General features: G+C 41.2%; 1 protein-coding gene across 3 annotated transcripts; it reads left to right on the top strand.

The window, feature by feature from the left end:
* Positions 1-25: 25 nt before the first annotated feature.
* As3mt (arsenite methyltransferase) lies at positions 26-20,160 on the top strand. 3 transcript variants are annotated; one of them, XM_046450013.2, is made up of 11 exons: positions 199-289; positions 504-559; positions 790-917; positions 2,007-2,157; positions 2,967-3,103; positions 4,622-4,691; positions 6,287-6,368; positions 7,163-7,294; positions 7,619-7,761; positions 10,655-10,789; positions 18,905-20,160. In XM_046450013.2, coding segments are annotated over exons 1-11 (1,140 nt in total). In that variant the 5' UTR covers positions 199-288; the 3' UTR covers positions 19,010-20,160. The 3 variants fall into 3 exon arrangements, with proteins under 3 accessions (XP_046305968.1, XP_046305970.1, XP_046305969.1); XM_046450012.2 differs by lacking the exon at positions 790-917 and having other exon boundaries at positions 26-289; XM_046450014.2 differs by lacking the exons at positions 790-917; positions 7,163-7,294 and having other exon boundaries at positions 26-289.
* The last annotated feature ends 393 nt before the right edge of the window (positions 20,161-20,553 follow it).

A 20,553-nucleotide genomic window follows, 5' to 3' on the forward strand; every position in this document is an offset into this window, starting at 1 on the left:
CTGTGGGTATTCGATGAAGGCAGCATATGTGCTCATGTAAATGAAAAATCACAGCGGAGCATACAGCACATGCTGTAACCACCAAAGGCAACCTCGGGGACTGGCTCCAGCAGGCCTGGGAGGCGACGCGAGGACAGCGGCGCAGGGCAGGGGGCGGTGGGGTGCTTTCCCGCCCGGTTCCCGCCGGCGTCCGGGGTTGGGTCGGGATCCCGCTGGCGGCGCCAGGGCGGGGCCTCGTGCCGGGGCCGAGCTGGCGAGCGCAGGTCCCGGCTCTGGAGCCCGTGAGACAGTGAGTGCGCGCCCCTCGCCCTCAGGCCAGGTCGCAGCCCCTTCTCCTGCCCCGGCCCCGCCACTGCCACGCGGGAGCCGCCCGCTGTCCCCTGCAAGCCCTCCGCCCCCCGCGAGGCGCGCCGCCGGCCCCTCAGCCAGCCCTCCGTCCCGTCGCCCCCGCCCGAGCCCGCCCCCCACCTTCGCTCTTCCAGCTCCCTTTCCTCCCTTGGCAGTGGCCGCCCCCCGCGACGCTGAGAGCCAGAAGGTCGACATCTGGAAGGACGTGCAGGTGGGAGCGGTAGGGCCAGGAAGGGCCCGCAGGGACTCCGCTAGGCAAGAGCCCTGGCCTTTGGAAGCCCGCGAGGCCTACTCCTGCCCCCTAGGAGCGCAAAGCCCAGGCTTAGAGCTTTGCCAGGGGGCAAAGGTCAGCCAGGCCTGGGAGGGAGGGTAGGGGTTGTTGGTGGAGCCCTCTCCTGCAGACACCCTTTCCCCGCCTCACCCATCTCCACCCTGGGTTAGAACTACTACGGGCAGGTGCTGAAGACATCGAAGGACCTCCGGACTAATGCCTGTGTCACCGTGGCCAGGCCTGTACCCAAGCACATCAGGGAAGCCCTGCAGAATGTGCACGAAGAAGTTACCTTAAGGTAGAATTCCCTGACACATGAAGCCTCCAGACTGTAGCTTTCCCAAAAGATAGTGATGCCAGGCATTAAGGAATTAAGCCATCTCCACCAGGTCACCCTGCTTGTCTTGTCTATTGTAAGCCTCCCAAAGTTCAGCACTGATCATCTTAACTGCTCTGCTTAAGAACCTCCAAAGACTTCCCTCCCTCCCTTCCCATTACAGGACTGTCATATTCCTGGAACCTGACCTTCAAGACTGTCCATAGTATGGCCCTCCCTTCCTAACTGGCTTTGGCTCCCTCTGACGGTTCCTTTCTCACCGCCATCAGCACTGCCTGGCCAGAGAGCAGTTATCAATGTGGAGAGCCTTCCTTTTTCTTTCCATCTTCCCAGCTCTAGCCCTCCAGCACCTCACTAATGTCCTACCCACTTTAGGAAGCCTCTAATCCTTGAGCACCTTCTTCCCAAACTGCTATGGCACTCACTCCTGTGACACTTATTTTGTCAATTAATGAAAAATGTTTTCTGTGCTTATGTTTCACCTTCCAAATTAGAGTAAATACACCTGGGGGAGAGAATTTTTTTCTCAAAAATTAGCTCAGTCCTGGGCCTGAATTAGATGCTAAGCAGCTAATGTCCAAATATTATTCTTTTGTGGTGCTGGGGATTGAACCCAGGACCTGGCATATATATTAGGCAAGTGCTGTACTACTGAGCTCTACCCTTTTTTTAAATTTTAGTTTTGGGACATTATCTTGCTAAGTTGCTGAGGCTGTCCTTGAACTTGGGATTCTCCTGCCTCAGCCTCCTGAGTAGCTGGGATTACCGGTGTGCACCACAGCACCTGGCTCCAAATGTGTTTATTCAGCAAATATTTTAGATGGTTTATTTAAATTGTAATACCTAGCACAGTGCCCAAAAATACTGTGGGAAAGCAGATGTGGTCCCAGCCTTCTTGCAGCTTCCAATTTAGAGGGGGAGACTAAACAACTAAATAGAAATATGAATGAGAGATAAGAGAAAAGAAGAAAAAGAGGAAGGTGTAAGATTTAGTGTTTTCATATCTTCTAGTAGTCTATGGGAAAAAAACCTGTAGTTTCCATTTCTCAGGTATTATGGCTGTGGTCTGGTCATCCCTGAGTGTCTGGAAAACTGCTGGATTTTGGATTTGGGTAGTGGAAGTGGCAGAGATTGTTATGCACTTAGCCAACTGGTTGGTGAGAAGGGCCACGTCACAGGCATAGACATGACTGAAGGCCAGGTAAGGCAAAGATTTGGAGGACAAGGAGGAAAGAATTTTCCGGTGCATTCTTGGAGGGATGAAGTTGGTTCCTTTGTAACTCTAGGGATAATTTTAAAAGGTGGCTATTTAGCAATGATCAATTGTGCCTTTAGTGCCTCTTGTCCTGGAGGCTGAGGACTTCGACCATTAGCGGCTCTTCTGAGAGAATTTACAAAGCCAGAGATTTGATCTGATATATGAATATCATGATGACCCAATGAAGTTTTTCATCTTTTCTTTCCTTCTGCAAACTGACTTGAAAGATTATCATTGAATGAAGGGGTTATTCAAGCAAGACCCATGTAACTGAGAGTTTATGTGCTAGTATGTAGCATATCCTTCAAGGTCCATAGGAATCTTGCATACTTATCTAAGAATACAAGAAATATACTGGGGAGGAAGAATAGAAATTAATTGGATTAGACAAAGGGGAATGAAGAGAAGGAAGGGGGTATGGGAATAGGAAAGACAGTAGTAAGAATAGGACAGAACTTTCCTATGCCCATATATGAATAAAAGACCAATGTAACTCCACTTCGTGTTCAACCACAAGAATGGGATCCTAATTAGAATATTATACTCCATGTATATATAATGTCAAAATACACTCTACTGTCATGTACACCTAAGAAGAACAAATTTAAAAAATAAAGCCCCTCCCACAAAAAAAAAGAAGAAAGAAATATACTTCTTGGGAAAGTGTATTTCACTAGTAATAGTAAAATTTTAGAGAAAATGTGCTATTTTTTTAAATGTTGATTATGAAATCTATATTTTTCTTTCTTTAGGTAGAAGTGGCTAAAAAATACCTTGACTATCACATGGAAAAATATGGCTTCCAGACATCCAATGTGACTTTTATTCATGGCTACATTGAGAAGTTGGCAGAAGCTGGAATTCAGAATGAGAGTTACGATATTGTTATGTAGGCCTATATCCTTACAGTTATGAGTAAAGCCTATTTCCTGTAGAACACACAAATGCCACCACTTTTTGCTGAACTGACTCTCACTTAGGGCACAAAACTAAACTTAGCATAACCTCATTAAGGAAAGGAACTAATCTGAGTTGCTCATGGTCCATTGGCAGCAGAACGCACTAGCTCAAGATAATTTACTTTAAACCAAACCATAATCCAGTGAGCCTAAAAGATCAGCTGGACCAAATCTGCTCATACAACACACACTGACCTACTATCTTTAGTAGAGTCATGGGCTTCTTAATGACAGAACACATTCTGAAAAATGCACTGTAGGCAATTTCCTCATTGTGTGAATAGCCTATTGCCCCTGGGGCCAAGATGAACAAAGCAACATGAGATGAAATCCAGCATATGAAAAAATGATGTGATGGAGATAGGGTACAGAGGAGAAGTATGAGGCTGCTGCTGGGGTAATGTGGCATACCATTTAATAGTAAACGTCTTCTTTGTTAAGTAAGAGTATATGCTAATGATCAATAGTACAGTAAATACATAAACCAATAACACTGTTGTTCATTATTATTATCACGTACCACGCACTATATACAATTGTTTGTGCTCTATTTTTATATGAGTGCAGTAGGTTTGATACTAGCATCACCACAAACACACCAGTAGTGTGTTGTGCTATGTTACTATGCTACAATGTCACTAGGCAATAGGAATTTTCAGTTCAATTATAACCTTATGAGACCACCATCATATTAAATGTATGTAGTCTATCCATCCCCCAAAATGTTATATGGCTCATGACCGTACTATTTTGATGGCAAATTATAGGGTTCTGTGTTTTCTTGTTTTCCTCTGAGTTGTTGTCAAATCATACCTAAGTGACAGCATTAGGAGAACTGCCTTCAAGGAACTTAGTTTATTCACTTGTGGCTTAACAAATGTTGGTCCCAGGTTTCATCTTGTTGCTTGTTTAGCATTAGGGAAAAACAAATAAGAACCCTGCCTCCTTTTTTTCCTCTCTCTCTCTCTTTTTTTTTTTTTTTTTTTTGGTGTGTGTGTGTACTAGGGATTGAACAGAGGCACATTCTACCACTGAACCACATCCCCAGCCATATTTATGTATTTATACATACCAGGGATTGAACCCAGGGGCACTTAACCACTGAGCCACATCCCCAGCCCTTTTATATTTTTTATTTTGAGACAGGGTCTTTTATGTTGCTGAGGCTGGCCTTGAATTTGCAGTCCTCCTGCTTCAGTCTCCCAAATTGCTGGGATTATACGCGTGTGCCACTCACCCAGCAGTGCCTCCTATTTTTTTCTGTACATTCTTACTTGATAACAGTTGGAATTTTAAACACTCCCTATCTCCCTTACCTTGCAAAAAAAGTTGAGTGCAGGAAAGAGAGGAGGGGGGCATTCAGAAGAATGGTGTAGTTTTGACAAAATGGGAACCACCTTTAGGAACATAAAAGATTTGAGTCCTTTTAACATCTTTTCTTTTTTCAGATCCAATTGTGTTATTAACCTTGTGCCTGATAAAGAACAAGTGCTGCAGGAAGTGTATCGAGTCCTGAAGGTGAGGGGAGGGGTGACATAAATGATCTTCAAACATCATTGAGTGCTGATGGAATCAGTCCTGTTCTTTCCTCCTCAAACTGAGGGCTCAATCTCTTTAAACATATCCGCCACATTTAAAAAGGGTGGCAAAAATGTAGAGTGGCAAAACCCCCTAGATGCAGTTTCTTTTCCCTCTCAGTTTGCATAAGATATCAAGTCTGTGTGTCATGATTGTCATTGAACACATTAAAATCTTTGCCTTATTGACTTTTTGTGCTTGCTGCTGGATGTGATCCTAGCATATTGTGTGCAGAGCTGTAGGAACCTTTGGCCTTACTGAAAGGTTGCTATGAATATTCTGTCTGCTAGAATGTGCAGTGTTTCTCAGAGCTATTGATTTCTTATCTCCCAGGATTTCAGATCTTTGGGAAGTTAGAGAAGGTAGAACTTTTACATTAATGTCTTTCTAAAAAGAAAACTTGGAGGAACTGCACAGCCTTCCTGTGTGTCATGAGATGGGTCTTTGTGCTAAAAGACACAAACTTCTGAGATTTGGGGGGTGCTGGGATTTAGGTCAGTGTAGAGCACTTGCTCGGCATGCATGTGGCCTTGGGTTACGTCCCAGGCCTTTTAAAAAATTGAGATTTTTAGTTTTAGTTTAGAGAAATTAAAATATAATACTATAATACAGCTCAAATGAAAATAGGTAGAAATGATCTCACAATGTCTTTGTTAGTGTGCCATTTTATATACCAGCTATCTTCACCAACATGTGCTTAGTAAAAGGTAAACTTTATAGAATATAGACCTCTATACTTTTTTTTTTTTTTTGGGATAGTGGGAATTGAACTCAGGAGCACTTGAACACTAAGCCACATCCCCAGCCCTATTTTTTTATTTTATTTAGAGACAGGGTCTCACTGAGTTGTTTAGTGCCTTGCTTTTGCTGAGGCTGGCTTTGAACTCACTATCCTCCTGCGTTAGCCTCCCAAGCTGCTGGGATTACAGGTGTGCACCACTGCTCTTGGTACCTCTATGCTTTTGAAATCAGCTAAATAAATTCATAAGTTCTGGATCACTCATTTGTCTTGGATTAGAAGAACAACTTTTTTTTTTTTTTGCACTGGAAATTGACCCCAGGGTGTTATGCATGACCGGCAAGCACTCTATTACTGAGCTACACCCCCAGCCTAATATTTTAAAAATATAATGTATAATAATAACATTACAAAAAGTTATATAATTGTTAATGGCTGAGAATCTATGAATACTGTTAAATCTTCTGTTAGTTTTACAACCACCTGGGCCTGTATTTGTTCGGATTGGTTAAAAATCGAGGCAATCCAAGCATCTTTAAGAGAAAGGCACTTAAAGGAAGGAAGACACTTGTTCAAAGTGATTTTATTGCCTGTTGGATAGGGCACTGAAAAAAAAGATTTTGGTTATTGATTGCAGTGAGGGAAGCAGCTGTTATTTGTTCACAAAGGGTCAGCGTGGTCAGCTCAAACACTTGCGTGGGTTTTTGAAATTGATCTTGTGCCCTCATCCATTTTCTCGTTATCTGGGATCAATTTAATCTTTAACCTTGCTTGGACTAACACTGCTGTGTTTCAGCACGGTGGGGAGCTATATTTCAGTGACGTCTATGCTAGCCTTGAATTGCCAGAAGAAATCAAGACACACAAAGTTTTATGGGGTAGGTGTTCTTGGTTGTTTTGTTTTAAGGTAGACGATTATGTACAGAGATCCCTCCTTCCAGAAGGAGGGTATCTGATGTGAGATCAGATGGAGTAAGGCCAGGAGGCTGAGGTTCCGTTCTTTTCCTTTGCCACTCAAAAGGGATGTGATCTTGGGCATTAATTAATCTCTAAAGTTGTTGCTTTTCAAACTGTAAAATGTAAATAATGATACAATCTGGCTGTTATGAAGATTAAATGGGGTAAAGAATGTGAAAAATACTTGGAAAAATACAGTGTGGAAATGAAGGCAACCAGACAGAGTCCATGCCCCCTAAGTCCCCTTAATGTTCTCATCACTGTTATATTGCTTACGCCTTTATTGTCACTTTAATGGAGTCTCTGGAAGTTGAAAATATTAATGCATTTTTGTGGTTAGTCTATGAAATTAAAAGTTGTTTTTATTTTTTTGTTTTGTTTTTGTGGTTCTGGGGAGCGTACCAGGCAGTGTGGGTTCTACCACTGAACCATGTCTCCAGACTTGAGACGGGGTCTCACTATAAGTTGCTGAAGTTGACCTTGAACTTGTGATACTCTACCTCAGCCACTTGAGTCACTGGGATTGCAGGTGTGCGCCACTGCGCCTGACAACAATATGCAGTTTTAATCAGGAGTTTCTAAGCCTTGGAGGATGTTTATCTTAGTTTCTGTTTCTAGGCCTTAGGTTTTAACTAATATTATGTCATAAGTAATTGTATGAGTATTAGTTTCTTCATTACTGCTTTATGAATTGATTAATATGTATTTTTTTAAGGTGAGTGCCTAGGTGGTGCTTTGTACTGGAAGGATCTTTTCTTCCTTGCCCAAAAGATTGGATTCTGCCCTCCACGTTTAGTCACTGCCAATCTCATTACAATTCAAAACAAGGAACTTGAAAGAATCATTGGTAAGGAAAAACAGAAGGGACTATTATAATTGCAGCCTGAATGGTTTAAATTTGGTTATTACTGTCTACTGAGTGATTCTCCCAGGGGAGACTTTGTCATCTGGAAACGTCTATCATGTCTCCTGAATAATGTCCACCCCCTCCAAAAATTTGATATTTAATAAATCATTTTGAAGTCATTCAATAAGTAGAATGAAGTGCTCAGAAAGGTAGTTGGCAGAATGCAAAGAAGAATATCATCTTTATGAAATGTTCTATCCTCATGTGCTGAGCAAAATAATGCTGTTGGAGTGCTGGAGGTGAACCATGGGTATCTCTTTCTAGGTGATTGTCGTTTTGTTTCGGCCACATTTCGCCTCTTCAAACTCCCTAACACTGGACCAACTGAAAGATGCCAAACTGTTTACAATGGAGGAATCACAGGACATGAAAAACAATTAATATTTGATGCAAATTTCACATTTAAGGTAAATAAAAACACACATGGTACTGGGGCAGGTAGGTCAGTGGTAGAGTGCTTCTTGTCTAGCATGTGAGAGATCTTGTGTCAAACCCTAGCACTGCAGGAGGAAGGAAGATGTCCACGGCCTCTGGCAGTCTTTCTACTCTTACTTTTGCTTCAGGCACGTTTTCTTGGCCTTACATTATGTCTTACTTTTATAGCTTTGTTTTTTTTTTGTTTTTTTTTGTACTAGGGATTAAATCCAGGGGTGCTTAACCACTAAGCCACATTCCCAGTCCTTTATAAATATTTTATTTAGAGACAGGTCTTTCTGAGTTACTTAAAGTCTCACTAAGTTGCTGAGGCTGGCTTCAAACTTGGGATATTCCTACTTCAGCCTCTTTAGCTCCTGGCTGTTTGTAAGTGAAGTCAAAAAGTACTTTCCCTATATTTGTTATAAAAAATGTTCTTAAATACAGAAAAATAAAAAAAATTAAAAAATTCAGTGAATACCTATATACCCACTACCTATTTCAGCAACTGAGAACATTTTGTCATATGTTTGCTTCAGCTGTTTGTACAAATAGCTGTACATCTGTATGTATATATATGTACATATACCCATGTGGTCATGTGCTGTGTAACAATGTTTCAGTCAAGAACAGACTGTAAATATAACAATGGTCCCATAAGATTATAACTAGGGCAGGTGGGTAAAAAATTCCTGTCACCTAGAGACAATGTAGCAATCATAAAGTCATAGCACAACATATTACTCATATGTTTCTCCTGTTGTGTATATAAACAAACCTACTCTTCTGCCAGTCCTGTAAAAGTATAGAAAATATAATTATGTATAGAACATAATATTTGATAATGATGATAAATGGTGATGATATTACTGGTTCACATATTTACTATAGTTTACTTTTTATTGAAAAAAAATTTTGTTTCAGTGCTAGAGATTGAACCCAGGACCTTTAGCATGTTAGGAAAGCACTTTACCACTGAGCCATATCCCTAGCCCTTTTATTGATATTTTAAAGTATACTTCTTAAAGAAAAAAAGTTTATTGTAAAAGAATATGTTGCATTATGCCAGTAACTTGTGCATATATCTCATTATTTACTCTTTTGATTTTATTTTATTTTGTGCTTGATTTAATCTTGTATTGTTTCATTCATCATGGCCCTGGGAGCAATGAGTATATGTATTATGCGTATATACACCTACACAGCACATAGCCTAGATGTGTAGTAGGCTATACACCCAGATGTGTGTAAGTACACTGAATGAAATTACCTGAGTCAAGATGAGACCCTGTCCAAATTAAAAAAATCAAAATTACTGGGGATGTAGCTTAGTGATAAAATGCCCTTGGGTTCAATCCCAAGTGCCAAAAAAGAAAAAAAAAAAGGAAAAGAAAAAATTTTCATATAGAGAAGTGAGATGGAAAAGAAAAGAAGCACTACATAACAGTATTTCAGGGTTTTTTTTTTTGTTGTTTGTTTGTTTTTGGTACTAGGGGTTGAACTCAGGGGCACTTGACCACTGAGCCACATCCCCAGCCCTATTTTGAATTTTATTTAGAGACAGGGCCTCACTGAGTTGCTTAGCACCTCACTGAATTGCTGAGGCTGGCTTTGACCTTGCGATCCTCCTGTCTCAGTCTCCTGAGCCACTAGGATTACAGGAATGCACCACTGTGCCTGGCAGTTTTAACTGCATCATGGAACTCAAGAGTTTTAGAGTTTAATGATAACACAATTTACTCTTTGTAGGGTAGACTTTGTTTTCTCAAGATGGAAAAGTATTGACTTTGGAATCAGATACCTGGGTTCAAATTCTGCCTCTGATATTTATTATTTGGGTAAACTAGAATAAGTCACCAAAATTATAATAGAGCAGTTTGCTCTACTACAAAGTAGGAATAATAATAACCAATTTTGCTAAGTTTCTGTAGAGATTAATAATCATATAGCAAAATACCTGGTACATATATACTGAAATATCAGTAAATAAGGTGCAGCCATTATTTGTTCCAAAGATAGAAGGACTTAACTGTCTTCATCTTCTGAGTTTTTGATCCAAATCTTATCTTCATGATTATTACACACTGGTGGAGTGGAACCCTCAGTGTTGCTTCAAGTGCTACTTGGTGTACAGTCAGGTCCCTTGGAGTTGCATAGCAAAGTGGAAAGGACTTTGAGGTCATTATCTGCTCTAGGGGCTTTCAAAACAACATTTTAATAGCATTTAAAAAAAAATCTCCTTTAAAATACCATGTATCAGGGGCTGAGGTTGTGGCTAGCGGTAGAGCACTTGTCTAGCACGTGCAAGGCCCTGGATTTGATCCTCAGCACCACATAAAAATAAATAAAATAAAGGTATGTATATATGTGTGTGTGTGTATATATATATATATATATATATATACACACACACACACACACATACACACACACACACACACACATATATATATATATATATATATATATGTATATATATATAAAAGTAAATTGTTTAAAAAAAATACCATGTGTCAGGCATTGCTTTACATAACCCATACCTCCCAGGCACTCTGGGACTCAAGGAAATACTATTTAAAAACCACTCATCCAAAGCCCATCCTTTAGTAATAAATTCAGTGACATTCAGCAGTGATTTCTACATCTGTCTGAGATACTGGAACAATAAATGTCCTTCTTTAGCACTGTCACCAAAGAAAGATTAATTATGACACTGTTCAGTTTCATCTATGAATACACATGAAATTAGTAGCAGGGTCTGAACATGAGAGAAAGCTACATCAGAAGGTATGGTGTGGTCTTTTAATCCTAAAATACAATCATTAGTAAAACTTCTGGGCATTTTCCTTCTAATGAGACAAATATTTGTTTTATGCTGCTCTTTAGGAAGGTGAAATTGTTGAAGTAGATGAAGACACAGCAGCTGTCTTGAAGAATTCACGATTTGCTCAAGATTTTCTCTTCAGACCAATTGGAGACAAGTTGCCAGCATCTGGAGGCTGTTTTGTGTTAGAGTCAAAGGTTGGTGTGACTTTCAGTTCCCTACCTCAGAGAACCATTTAAAAAAATCATCATACAGCTGGGCCCAGTGGCATATACCTGTAATTCTAGTGGCTTGGGAGTCTGAGGCAGGAGGATCACAAGTTCAAAGCCAGCCTCAGCAACTTAGCGAGACCTTGTATCAAAAAAATAAATAAATAAATAAAAAGAAATGGAGGGGCTGGGGATATAGCTCAGTTGGTAGAGTGCTTACCTCGCATGCACAAGGCCCTGGGTTTGATCCCTAGCACCACAAAAAAAAAAAAAAAAAAAAGAACTGGAGATGTAGCTCTGTGGTAAAGCACCCCTAAGTTCAATACTCAGTACCAAATAAATAAATAAATAGTATTTTAATTTTGATGAACTCCAGTTTATCTATTTTTTCTTTTGTTGCTTGTGCTTTTGGTGTCATATCTAAGAATCCATTGCCAAATCTAAGATCAGAAGTTTATTGTTTTCACAATTTAACTTAACATTTTTTTGTGGTATTGGAAATTGAACTCAGGAGCATTCTACCTCTTAGCTACATCCCCAGTCTTTTTATTTCTTTATTTTTGAGACAGGGTCTCACCAACTTTCCCTGGCTGACCTCAAACTTGTGACCCTCCTGCCCCAGCCTCCTGAGTAGCTGGGATTAGAGATGTGCACCACCAGGCCTGGCTCACATTTAAATTTTTAAATCCTTTTTGGAATTTATTTTAGCATAAATATTGAGGTGGGATGATAATATATATGCAACCTGTTACTTGCATGCGTTACTCTAAGGGAATTTGGAAACAGTGCTTTCCAAGTGTATGTCCATATGTCTGATCTCATACTGTCCCCAGTCTAGGCCCCATTCGAGTATGTGAAGTGCTTTGTGAAGTCCCAGGGGACAACAGGCAAGGTTAACATGGACTAGTAGTCATCATGTCCATTCATACCAAGTTGCAGAACAAAGAATATGTAATTGAGGTTCTGTGTAGGTCCAAGATCAAGTTTCCCAGATAATATACATCTCAAAGAATTAGGGTTTTACCCAGTTTAATGTGGATGAATTTGGTGGCTGAGAAGTAGCTCATCTCCAATGGCTATGGGATCAAATATACTCCCAATTGTGGTCCCTTGGACAAGTGGCAGGCCCTGCACTCAGAAGGGCTTCCACTGTGTTGCCCCTCTGCAGTCACACTCAATAATATATCCTTTATCCTGTCCCCCCAAATTTTTTCCCTGATATTAGCTAGTTCAACTTTTCTTATTTATTGAATAATCATCATTTCTCCACTGTATCCTAATTTCTTAAATGTGTATTTAGGACAGTAGTATTTTAAAATGAAGCTGAGCTTTGGCGGCACTTGCCTGTGATCTTTGTGACTCCAGAGGCCAAGTCAGGAGGATTGCAAGTTCAAGGCCAGACAGGGAAACTTAATGAGACTGTCTCAAAAAGTGTTGGAGGGGAGCCTGGGGAGGTAGCTCAGTTGTAGAGCACCCCTGGGTTCAATCCCTATTACATACATACATACACACACACAAAAAAAGATTATTTTCTAAAATATTTTAGCTTTATATTTAGAATTATTCTAGTAACTGCTTTATTGATATAGTATTTTCTAAAGTATTTTATCACCACTTATGCCAAGTAATCTCTCACAACTACTCTATGAAGAAGGCAGATAAGTAGTTGTGGCAGATACAAGTGTCCCTTTCTTTCCCCCTCATATATTTTTACTTTTCTCCCATTCATGCTCTTATAATTATTTTACTGTTCCTTCATTCATTTGTAATATTGTTTTGTTTAGAATAGGCTTAGTAATGGATTACAAGCTTGCTTTTATCTGCCAGGGCTGCTCCCAGCAGTCACCAGGTCCTAACAGTAGTAGTACACCTCAAGGCACTGAACCTTGGAAGTCCAAGGAAATGAGATTCTGTTGTTGCTGGGGCAGGATGGTAGCATAGCATGGCAGTCAAGCACACAAGCCTTGGACTCCTAAGTATAAATGCTATTCTGCCACTCAGCTCTGATCTTGATAAGTGACCTAACCTCCTCAAACTTTATGTGTATTAGGGAAGTAATAACTTCTTCCCTCAGGTCATGAGGAACAAATGAAATAAGCATGTGAAATGCCTCTCCCAGTGCCTGGCACAGAGTACATACCCAAGAAACAGCAGGCATAATTATGGATTGTATACAGAAATAATCTTGGTTGCTTAGACCTGTGTTCTAAGTATTTGAGTTCTGACCAGAATCTTTTGCAGAATTCTTTTGTTGTTCTCCCATGTGTTCTATCCTCTGGCCTCAGAAATTCTGCAATCTTTTTCTATGAATTTTTCTTTTCTGTTGCTTTTATTTATTTATTTATTTTACAGTGCTGTGTATGGAACCCAAGGCCTCCTGCATGCTAGGCAAGTGCTCTACTGAGCTCCATTCCCAGCTCTTGTTGCTAGTATTTTGTAGTAATTTTGAATACTTTGAGTGTACAGCATTGTACAAGTATCTCTTGTATGTTTTTCCTCCCTGTTTTGTTACCTCATAAATAGTCTTTTACAGTCCTGTTATGGAACAACCTAGACTCTATATAAGGACGGGCACCATGGTTCTGTGGGACCAAAGAAAGAGAGACAGACAGATCCAGAATTGCACAAAATGCCATTTATTGGGGAAATTACTGAGTGAAGGTATGATCTTGAGCAGCAACAATATGAGGTGGATCCTCAAAATTTGGGTTAGAAAGAGGAGCATATATATGTGTTAGGACAAAAATGACCTCATCCTAACTACAATGTACCTGTTTTATCTTAAGCTAGCAGCAAATAGTCAGGGACATCCCAGGGTTCTGTTGTAAAACTCTACCATACCACTCTAGTGGTATTGTCCCGTGGTACTTTGCTAAGAAACTATGTAGAAAAAACTGACTAGGGCTACCCTGGGGCAATCTTGATGGTTATGACTCATGGCGGCTGCTGTCAAGCTGAATCCATGCATTTCATCCCTTACTCCAACTCTTATAGCCTTACACACATACCCTCTTCCCTTGACACTGGAATCACAAGAGTAGTTCACCTTCACTTGTCAGGGGAGAGGCAGTGGACATTCCAGGTTCTGCCTCAAGGTTATCTGCACAGTCCTCCTCCTGTCCCTGCAGGTAGCTGGGGACCTCATTCTCTACTGATTCTATCTGATTCCATTGCATCAATGATACCTTGTTAACTGGTGAAGATTGTACTGTGTATTCATTTACGCATGAAGAAATGGGCTGTCTACCCCCAGGAGATCCAGGACCCTGGGTCATCCCTGGTGTTCCTAGGGGTGGTCTGGTCATGTAAGACCGATTTGATTCTAGGCATGGTACCAGATAAAGTGCAAACCTTCCCTTTACCCAGTATGGTAAGAATATACAGGTCTGTGTAGGGATAGCCCACAGGCAGGCTCTAGGTCTCCCGTACCAAGCTTGCCAATGCAGTTAGATAACATCTGTACAGCAAGTGGCATGAGTTGAGCTCTCGGGCAAGAAAGAGGATGAAAGTTACCTGTAGGTTTCTAGTCTCAACTTTAGAAAGAAACTAAACCTTCTTGAGAATAGTAATTTCTAGCAATGTACAATATCCTGAAGTCAACTTAAGTCTCAGGGCAAACTAGCCCATGTGTAAAGGGGTAGGGACCTGTTTTATTAGCCTCAACCTGCTATCAGGCTGACCCCCACTGTTCATGAGCTGTGGATGCCAATAAGTCTAATTATCTATGAAACTGCCTCATCACCCCAGTTGGCCACAGCAGGCCTATGATCTCACAAGGCCTAAGATCTCATATCTTAAAATGTCCGGGATATAGATTAATCCAACAGGTGCAACCCAATTGTCTGGGCTGCTATACCACTGATACCATGTAGCTTAAGACAGAAGAAAATCAGAGCAGCTAATGGCAGAATTAGGGCAGTATGGCTGGTGGTCACTCATGGGCCATGGCTGCTGGTTGTCTGTACCAACAGCCGGGTGGTGTATGGAGGCCTTACAATGTGGCTGGCACAATAGCGAATGAGGAAATGGTCTGTTGGTCTCAGGCAAACCTTTCCTAGCAGGAGAGCTTATCACACTGCCACTGTCAAAGGTCTTGAGCAGTTAAGTGTGATGTATGGATACCTGAGCCAGATTGACAGTGACCAAGGCACCCATTTCACAGTACATGCTGTCCAAATTGGGCCCAAACACATGATGTGTCATGGCACTCTCGCTTGCCGTGTAGCCCTCAAGCAGAGGGGTTGGAGTTCCCCCACTCCCTGTGATTAGGGCCAGGAGGTGCAGATTTACCTTTACAACACCCTATTAAACATTTGTTTTCCTCCAGAGCTGTGATGATATTCTTCCTGGAACCTGTTCATTTATCAAACCCAAATTAATGCCTCCTGACTGGTTTGGTTCCTGCAACTTCTGGTAGAAAAGGTTGACTGTTGTTATTGTTTACACAACCACTCTCTGTCTCTTTTTGTGCAAAGAAGCAAGGCAGGGTGCATCTGTTTCTTTTACCGGGGGAATGTTGGGCACTGAAGCTTAGGCAGATGTATCACCTGGTTTAATGTCCTATAATTGACAGCCATTCTCTTAAGTTTTATCTGGCTTTTAGCCAAGTGGACAGGGCTAGTGGAGGCACTGTGACAGGTTGTAAACTCTCAACCTAATTCTTTTATCTCTTTTCTAGTCTCAGCATGTCTGCCTGACAGTTTGAACTGCCTGGTGTGTTGTACCTACCTCAGGGCAGAAAGGCTAGCAGGCTCCTGCTTGGCTTCCCCCTCAGTGTCACCTTTGCTCCCCGATCCCTGAGTCAGAATTCCCCCATGGAGGTCTGTAATGTCTTTCCTGATACAGTGTCTGTCCCAAGAATGCTCTCAGGGTCTGGAGAGATTGCCCCAAACATGGAGCTTCTTCTCTTCTTGGTATAGCAATACTTGTTTTACTCTGATGGTTTTATACCAGATCTAGAAGAATTACCTAGGACCCTGGAAAACATTCTGGGTTACCACAGATTAGTGTACAGTCAGTGCCCGTATCTGGTACAGTGATGGTTTTTCCCTTGTTCTGCCCCGCTAGTCACAGGGAGTAGGGGGATTCCAACCCATGGTAGCAATGCCGGATCAGAAGCTACTCATCTTCCTCCATAGATAAGTAATGTTGGAACTGTTGTTTAGGCTTAAGATCTTTCTAGAAGACTGCCACGTTATCTACCTTTCCTCTGCAGATGCTGGCACCAAGCAAACATGCCGCATCTGCTTTCTGGTTATCTTAACCAGCCCTACATTTCTTTTCTCTCGTATTTTTATTTGTCCCCTTTTCCTATTAGACTTTGTGACAGGTCTCACCCTGTCCTGGTCATGTTCAGTCTCCCAAGTTGGCATAGCCTCATCCACATTGTAAACATCCCGTGGAGACAGGAGGGCTGAGGAGGGGGAAGAGAGGACCTTCCAAATGCCATTCTCAAAGGGCATTTGGAACAAATTCTGGTTGTAAAAAGGCTTTTTATCCAGGTCCTTGAAACACCTGGATGTAAATGGCTTGTCATATGCCCAATTTCGGCAGAATATCCTGGGCTTCCACTATACTATCCATAGTCAGCCTTTCCCCATAGCTGTCCCTCCGTTTCTCCTATTCTCCTGGGCATCTGTAACCACCCTGTCACTCTCAACTTCTATAAGATCATTTTTTTTTTTTTTTTAGATTCCACATAAGAGTGACATCATGTGGCACTTGTCATTTCTGTGCCAGGTGTATTTCAGGTTTCGAGTTTTTCAAATGGGAATAATTGACACTGGAGGAAGATCTAAAAAATCAAACAGCTGTGTGACCTAGAAATGTAACCTTGTGCTCTTGGAGGAGGGCGTTCTTATCTTTTTATGGAAGACTTTGATGATTAACCCTAGTGTCTGCCCAGCACCAGGATCTGGTAGACTTGTCCCCCATCGTTGCCTCAATGGAGGAAGGAATGGTGCTGCCTCTTACTGTGGGTTCACTCAGGGGAGACTTTTTAAGAACCTTTTTACCTTTTCTTTTCTTCTTTTTTAATACTGATAAAGTGTATTTTGGTATTAAAAGTTACTAAAATGTAGCATCTGTAATTATACAAATTGAATTTGTGCTATAAACTATTGCCTCAGGTTATAGTCATTCCAGTAACAACATGAGTAATGATAGCAGTGACATAGGGGAGCTAATTTTCATGGAGCAATTAGAATGTTCAAGACACTATATCAGCTGGACGCAGTGGTACACGCCTGTAATCCTAGGGATTTGGAATCTGAGGTAGGAGGAGTGCAGGAGGATCACACGTTCCAGGCCAGACTGGGCATCTTCCCAAGACTCTGTCTCAAAATTAAAAAAAAAAAAAAAGATCTGGGGATGTAGCTCAGTGATAGAGCACCCCAGGTTCAATCTCTACTATCAGAAAATAAATAAACAAAAAAAAAGTAAAAAAATACCATGTCTTTAGTCCTCATAAAAACCTTTTTTTGTTGTTGTTTATTTTTTATTTTGAATTTTACTTTTATTTGGTGTAGACAGCAAAGTATTTCAATGCCAGATGAGGTTGGGCTATCAAGTAAGTTACAAAGCAGAAAAACAAATGGGGTTTTCTCAACTTTTTGTTTAAGAGTTGTGAATAAATTATTGTGGGACTGAAAATTTTATTTATAGTTTATTTCTTCATTTTGTGTCTTGTACCAACAACACCATTATTATGTAAACTAGCTAAGATTTTTTTTTTTGTACTGGGGATTGAACTAGGGGCACTTTACTACTGAGCTACATCTCTAGTCCTTTTTTATTTTTTTAAATTTTATTTTATTTCGGGGCTGGTGTTGTGGCTCAGTGGTAGAGCACTTGCCTAGCATGTGTGAGGCCTTGGGTTCTATCCTCAGCACCACATAATAATAAATAAATAAAATAAAGATATTGTGTCCAACTACAACTAAAATTTTTTTAATTTATTTAAAAAATTCTTTTTAGTTTTCAATGGACCTTTATTTTATTTATTTATATGCAGTGCTGAGAATCTAACCCAGTGCCTCACAATTGCTAAGCAAGTGTTCTACCATTGAGCCACAACCCAGCCCTTTTTAAAATTTTTATTCTATTTTTATTTTAAGTTGTTGATGGACACACAATACCTTTATTTTATTTGTTTTTATTTTTATGTGGTGCCAAGGATCAAACCTAGTGCCTCACCCATGCTAGGCAAGTGCTCTACCACCGAGCCACAACCCCAGCCCAATTTTTTTGTTTTGAGACAGGGTCTTACTAAGTGGCTGAGGGCCTCACTAAGTTGCTAAGGTTGGCCTTGAACTTGGAATCCTTCTGAATCACTGGAATTACAGGCATTAATTCCGTGCCCAGCCTCAGAAGGCCATTTAAGACATTCAACAACTTGACCTTAGTACTGTCCTCATGGCAGTAGGTACTCCACACATAGAATTAACAAGTATCTGTTGCACAGGGCCTTACACACAGTAGACACTACATAAATGCAGAGGGAAGAAAGGGGGTCTCAGAGTGCTGAAGTCACCTGCCCCTTATAATAACCTTTATTATCCTCATCTTACAGATGAAGAACTGAGGCTCAGAAAGATAAACTTACTACACCAAGGTCACACAGCTAGAAAGTGGCGAATTTGAACCCACGTCTGGTTCTAGAAGCAGCAGCACCACGTTTAGTCAGTATGTTGCACTGTCTCTCCACAGTCATATTTTTCCTAGAATTACCTACCTATAATCCCAGCTACTTGGGAGGCTGAGGCAGGAGGACTGTGAGTTCAAGGCCAGCCTTAGCAATTTAGTGAGACTATCTCAAAAAAACCCAAACCAACTAACATTAAAAGAGAAACAAACCAACCAACCTAGCGTTGAGTTATAACTCAGTGGTAGAATGCTTGCCTAGCATGAAGGAGGTCCTGTGTCCAAGCCTCAGCAACCAGGTTGGGTAGGGGCAGGGGATAAAACCCCCCAAAGATTTAAATGAAATTTACCTTGAAAGTAGAAGATTCAAGTGTGCCTTTATGGTGCCAAATGGAAATATAAATGTTGGGTACATCAAAACCTCTCTAACTTGTTCTTTCATTTTGATTTGCCCTTTGACAGGATATTATCACAGATCCATTCAAGCTTGCAGAAGATTCTAACAAAAAGCCCAAGTGTGCCTCCAGTGTTGTTGGAGGCTGCTGTGGCAAAAAGAGAAGCTGCTAAATAAATCTACAACCAACTAGGAGACCACGCGACTGAAGAACAACAGGCTGCATGTTTTTAGCTTGCTCTTCCCCATAGCACATAGGAATAAATGGTAAAAAAGGCAAAATGTTTTGGATTACTAATAAAAAAATAAGTGAATTATTTTAGAAGGTGTTGATTAAAGGTTCACAGCAAATCACCTAAAGTTTAGACTAGTTAAGCTGTTTTTATTCTATTTCTTCAGTAATTCAGAGTTCTAGTGCCACCTAGTGGTCAGAAGTGGAACTGAGTGAAGCAGTCCTATGGCTGGGCCAAGGGGCAAGAAAGGCTTTGGAAATAGAGTTGGCAGAGGACCTCAGGAAGAACGTCTTTCTTCTGGCCTGCTGGGCAGCACCTTTTGGACTTTTCTCCATGTTTTCTCTAAACAAATCTACTACTGAAGTCAGGTTAATCATGCCAAAAAATTGGCAAGTCAAATTTGATAGGCATGCTCTTAATAACTCATTTTTTGGTACTGCAGATTGAGCCCAGGGATGCTTTACTACTGAACAACATCCCAGCCCTTTTTATTTCCTTATTTTGAAATAAGTGTTGCTAAGTTGCCGAGGCTTCCCTCAAACTTGCGATCCTCCTGCCTCAGTGTTGAGAGCCACAGCTGAAGGGGCCCCAGCAAACTTCCAGCTGCGGGCTGATGATTGGCTCACAGCAGCCCCAGCAACATCTAGCTGATTGGCTCCTCTGCCGTGATGCTCATTGGGCTGTTTCCCTGCCCTTTCAGACCACGGAGCTGCTCATTGGGGGACTTTTTTGGCTCCGCCCATGTGACCCAGCCAATCGGCCTCAAGAGCAGGAGGATTGTGGGAGGTGGAGAGAAGCTGGTGTTGGAGGGAGAGGCTTGTGGGAAGCCGGTGGTGGCAGTTGAGGCTCTGAGGGTTTTTCCTGAGAGGCTGTTTTGTTTGGCGTGTGTGGTTCTAAAAATAAAGTTCCTTTCTTTTGACAAGTGGCTCCTGAATCTTGCCCAGCCAGACTGCGACACCTCAGCCTCCTGAATTTGCTGGGGTTACAGGTGTGTGCCACTGCACCCTGTGAGATTTTAAACCAAATACTTCTATCTTTTTCTTTTTGTGCAGTTGAATGTAGAAAACAATGAATAAAATTGTTGACCCTAATGATTGATGGCATAGTGACTATCTGTGGGAAATCCTAAGTGGATCAGGAATAAAGTTCCATTGTTTTTAAGGAGAGTTAAGAGAAGGTAAAGATGGTAGCTTTTCTCCTCCTTTGTAAAGCTCCCCTGGTTAAACTTTTAGGAAAGTGTTGGATTTAGTTCTGGATTCCATAGTTAAAGAAAAAGGTTAAGAACATTGAGGGGAGATTCGGTGATGATTAAGTAAGTTGAAATCCAGCTGTACTTTGAAGTTTTTGTCCAGGGACACAGAAAAGGTATAAGTCATGGTCCTTGTCATAATGCTAATCATGCCAAAAGATAACTCAGAAGCGGATAACTCATTTTTAAATAACAGCCTTCAACCAAAGAAGGGTTTTAAAACCTCAGCCAGTTG

This window comes from Marmota monax, unplaced genomic scaffold (assembly GCF_021218885.2).
Source record: "Marmota monax isolate L192 unplaced genomic scaffold, Marmota_monax_Labrador192_F-V1.1 WCK01_AAM20220418_F8-fsc00004, whole genome shotgun sequence".
NCBI classification, from domain to species: Eukaryota; Metazoa; Chordata; class Mammalia; order Rodentia; family Sciuridae; genus Marmota; species Marmota monax.